This window comes from Cyprinodon tularosa, unplaced genomic scaffold (assembly GCF_016077235.1).
Source record: "Cyprinodon tularosa strain WSP-4 unplaced genomic scaffold, ASM1607723v1 ctg98, whole genome shotgun sequence".
NCBI lineage: Eukaryota > Metazoa > Chordata > Actinopteri > Cyprinodontiformes > Cyprinodontidae > Cyprinodon > Cyprinodon tularosa.
In genome coordinates this window covers 4,368,018-4,372,371 of record NW_024039762.1, presented here as the reverse complement: position 1 = coordinate 4,372,371, position 4,354 = coordinate 4,368,018, and the positions used below count along the sequence as shown (strand labels likewise).

The following is a 4,354-nucleotide window of genomic DNA, read 5'->3' as shown; positions in this document are numbered from 1 at the left end:
AGCTAAAAAAACACATAAAAGAAATAAGATGAGATGATAAGATTTTATTTCAGAAATACATTCCTCTTTATTTCCATGTTAAAGTGAAACTAGTTGAGTCAACCTCTTTGCAACCTAATAATTATTTAGAAATTCTGGAAATAAAAGCTACAGTTCTTTATATTTACAATGTTGTTATTATTCATTACAGGGAAATGCTCCATATAGCTAACTTTGCTTTTCTTCCTTATCATTGACTACACCACATGCACGTGTGTAAACTGGTCATCCCTTCCTGCTTGTTGCTTCTGTGGTATGTGTTGTTATACCGAACCATTCTGATCAAAGTGTCTACCTTTTACAAAGGGAAACAAGGTGACAATAACCTTCCTTCATAAGACAGTTGGAAAAGGTTTGTTTCATAGTAAGAGCTGAACTGTAAAATGCCTTTTATCTGTGCCTGGTGTGCTTTAATCTGGATGCATCCCATGCATGTAGATTTGTAGCTTTTATATTTGATGTATAGAGTAAAAAGTTAATTTGTGTTCCTTTTTTTTCATGGATGGGTGTCCTTGCTAAATTCCAGGACAGGAAAGGCACTTCCTGTGCCGCACCAGCGCTCTTTGGGGAAAGCTCACAGTCCCTCTGTGTCCCTGCATCATGGACAGGACAGCTGTGGTGATGAACTCCAGGGATTCCTCTCTGCCACAGTTCAACACCTCCACATCCACCTTGGCCTTTGACCAGCACTTTACCACAAACACCACAGGAATACTGCTTTTGGCTGAGATAGTAAGTGTGCCTTTTATTTTGACGTTAGATTGCAGTCAGAGAAGACAAAAATACAGTGCATGATGGGATCAATGACTATTTCTAAAGTTCATCTGATGATAGATCAAAATTTTTTCCTGTTTGGGACATCTTTAATGCTTTTACTTAGAACTGGGCTGCAATTTAGATGCAAGCTACATCAAGCAATGTGGGCACAAAAATACATTAAAATATGTTGTATTGAAAGATAAAGGTGAAGTTATCAGTGAAAAATGAATTCCAAAAATATATTTCAACTATAACCGCTCTGAACAAAGTCCTCCAAATCTAGAAGCAGTTTCTTTTTTTTCTTTTTTCAATAAAATAGGCAGTTAACCAAAAACACAAAGCAAATCAAGTGTCCCTCCTTTCTTTCCCTCATTGTCTCTCTTCCTCTTCAAATCAGCTGGAGGAAAAGTCCTTGGAAGTTTTTCTCTAAATACAGCCTGGCTGGCTGCCGCTAACAGGATGGGCATTCCAGGGATGATGCAATCTGAGATGAAATGAAATCAAAAGCAGGATTTTTTTATTTTTATTTAATTAGTTTGATGCCAAACAAAAAAGGATCACTGTGATAAAACAAAAAAATGTTTATGATTTTTACTTTGAAAATAAAACTTACAGTCCGACAAGAAAGAAAGTCTTCTGGTTAAATGAAACATCCAGTTGGGAAAAGGGAAGGGTGGGGTTTGTTTTTGTAGGAAAAGTTATTTAGTCACTCAGCAGCTCCTTTTAAATGAACTGAGAGGGAGGGAGGAAATAGGCTGGCATTTAGATATGAATTAAGAATACAGAATATCTGTGTTGTGGTTTTCAGTGTTTCATTAGCCTCTCCTCTCTGCAGCTGAGCGGTATGTTGGTCTGGATCCTGGTTGGAGGCACAGATTACTTCCACCTGTCTGCTCTCAGCTGGGTCATGTTTGTGGCTATCCTGCTTTGGATTCTAACCATATGCCTGTTCATAATTTATCTCACCCGAGCCCACAGCAGAATACCACAGATCTCTTGGACTACAGTGGTAACCCCCATCCACCAACACACACAGTCTGGTTCAATACTTCAGCCCAAATCTGTTCCTCTGTGGCTTTTCATTTATGCCTTAGCGATTCTGTGTTTTTCTCTTTCAGTCCTTGTGTTTTAACTGCAGTGCTGCTGTTTTATACCTGGTGACAGCTGTGATAGAGGCTGTAACTGTGAACCAGGCCATCAGAGGGCGACACAACTACAACTGTTGGGCAGCATCAGCAGTAAGCACTTATAAGTCAACACAGACCTTTGGTTAAATTATTTAAAACAAGGCCAATTGTATTTTTATTTTTTGTTGTTGTTGGTTGATAATGATGGAGGCCATGTTTATCAAACCTTTACTATGTAATGCATCGTGAGCATTGGACCATAAATCCATGCTTGACCAGATTCACCACTTTTTGTAGTAATTAGAAATAGATTCCTATGAGTTCAAGAAAACAAGAACTTCCATTTTTACTTCACAGTTAGAGAAAAGTTTGTCAAGTCACTAATCCAGGGAATCAATGCTCCATCATGCATTGATTTTAAAGGTTTAGCATCCATTTTTAACTCCTACAGTAGGACTCTTAGTTTAAATATTCAGGGATTGCTCTCTGTCCCAAAGTTAAATCTATAAACTAAATAAAAACAAAGGCTTTGTTGTTGCGGTTCCCGGCTGCCAGGACCTTCCTGCCCCCTATCTAGTTCTGTAGACTCAGTGGACCTTTATATAAAACAGCTACAGAGTCATCTTTTAAATTGTGAATAATATTAGCAGCTTTGGCTGTGTTCCTATTTATCTTATGTTTTCATTTCTGTCTTAACTTGTTTTCCATCTCAATGTGATATATTTCCAACTCCACTACTTCCTGAACCTCACCCATTTCCTTTGCTTCCAGCCTTTCATCACTGGACAGACTAATTAATCCAGGTGTGTCTGGTTAATGTTGTCATGGTTACTGATCAGACACACCTGGATTAATCAGTCTGTTGAGTAATGAAAGACAGGAAACAAAGAAGATGGCTGAAGGTCAGGATGTAGTACAGTTGGGCAAATAACCCTTTTTTTACTAAAAAGTTTGCTTGAAAACACAATTTTTATATTTGTAAAAAGTGCTATATAAATAAAGTAAGTTATAACTATTACACACATTAAGTGTATAGCTAAAATAACTTTTTTGTTTTGCTGTTGCCTCATCATGAGCAGAAAGTTTCAACCATATTAAAAGCCTGGTCTACCAGTGTACAGTAGAGCTCTTCAAAAAGACATGTTGGCTGTAGGAAAGTTCACAGAAACTCAGGTTACAGAACAAAGTAGTAGGAAGTTAGAGGATCTCATTATTATCATCAGATAGAGTGGGGAAAAAAAATAAGGAAGAACTTTAGTGAAAGAGCAGAAAAAGTATACATTCTATTGATGGTTTTTATTCAGATTGTGAACAGATGTTTTTATGTGAATATGTTTTTACCAGGAAAAAAACTGATCAAACTAATCTCTTTTCTCTCTCTCTCCTCCACCTCATCCCCTCTTGTTCTTTTCAACCCTTCCTTCTTTCCCCACTCTCAGTTCTTTGCGTTTTTGGCCACTTTGTGCTATGCAGGAAGTAGCTATCTGAGCTACTGCGTGTGGAAAACAAAAGAAGAAGAACAGTAGAGCTTCTCCTGACCCCCAGATTTCCATGTGCGTCAACAGAAGCCTAAAGAGAAGCAGAACGCAGGTTCTCTATCAACCAGCACAGCTGACACCACAGTTGAAGAGGTTCACTGATAAACTAAATCAATATGAAAAAAAACCCAACAACATTTATGGAAGAAAACCTTATTTTTTTGTGACTTCACAAAATGATGAAATCAGAAATGATGTTTCCACTTGGCTCGTGTTAACCTCTCACCAAGTTACTTTTAACCTCACTTTTGTATTGTGGTAAACAACTGAATCTGGATAAGACTAACACAAAAACAACCACCATTTTAAAAACTGTTATTTCTAGCACATGTCCATACTTTTTAATAGTCCATATTTTACTTCTCAGAAATAGCATGAGGGCTGCATAATTTGTTAATAAGTTTAATTATGATCTCTATTTGTATACAAGCACAATTAGTGATCCAGATGTAGAAGTCGATTTTTGTTTTCACTTCTTTATTTAATAAATATAACCAAATGTACATTTAAGTGCTTTAATTTATTTATGCAACATAATAAAATATGACATACTATTAAAAACAAAAAAACATATTTCATTTTTTGTTGTCAGTACGACTCATTTATTAAGTAAAACTAATCAAAAAATAAAAGTAAAGCTATCAATTTTGCATATTTTAGCTGTGCTCACAATCAGAAGTTGCAATTCTCCAAACAGCTAAGAAGGCTGGCCCACGAAGGTGTGTGTTGTGCCCAAGGGGACACGATTATCACCAGGTAAAGGTAGATCAGGAAGTCCATGTTTGGATGGTATCTGAAAATGAAAGAAAGCTTGAATGAACCATAACATTAGGAAAATGCAAACACAAATGAAGCAAGTTCTTTTTAAATGCAAAACACAGGAGCTGCACT

The 4,354-nt window shown here is 36.7% G+C and overlaps 1 protein-coding gene across 1 annotated transcript; it reads left to right on the top strand.

Moving 5' to 3' along the window:
* The first annotated feature begins 545 nt into the window (after positions 1–545).
* On the top strand, positions 546–3,966 carry cmtm8b (CKLF-like MARVEL transmembrane domain containing 8b). The gene is made up of 4 exons (XM_038275921.1): positions 546–771; positions 1,634–1,807; positions 1,917–2,036; positions 3,365–3,966. Exons 1-4 carry the CDS (start codon positions 640–642, stop codon positions 3,449–3,451), a joined length of 513 nt encoding a protein of 170 aa, XP_038131849.1. The 5' UTR covers positions 546–639; the 3' UTR covers positions 3,452–3,966.
* The last annotated feature ends 388 nt before the right edge of the window (positions 3,967–4,354 follow it).

Bases quoted from the DNA above. Each gene is read 5' to 3' on its own strand.
- cmtm8b (XM_038275921.1), top strand. From the start codon at position 640: ATGGACAGGACAGCTGTGGTGATGAACTCCAGGGATTCCTCTCTGCCA. The intron at 1,808-1,916 runs GTAACCCCCATC...TTTCTCTTTCAG, and splicing joins AGATCTCTTGGACTACAGTG to TCCTTGTGTTTTAACTGCAG. The intron at 2,037-3,364 runs GTAAGCACTTAT...CCCCACTCTCAG, and splicing joins ACTGTTGGGCAGCATCAGCA to TTCTTTGCGTTTTTGGCCAC.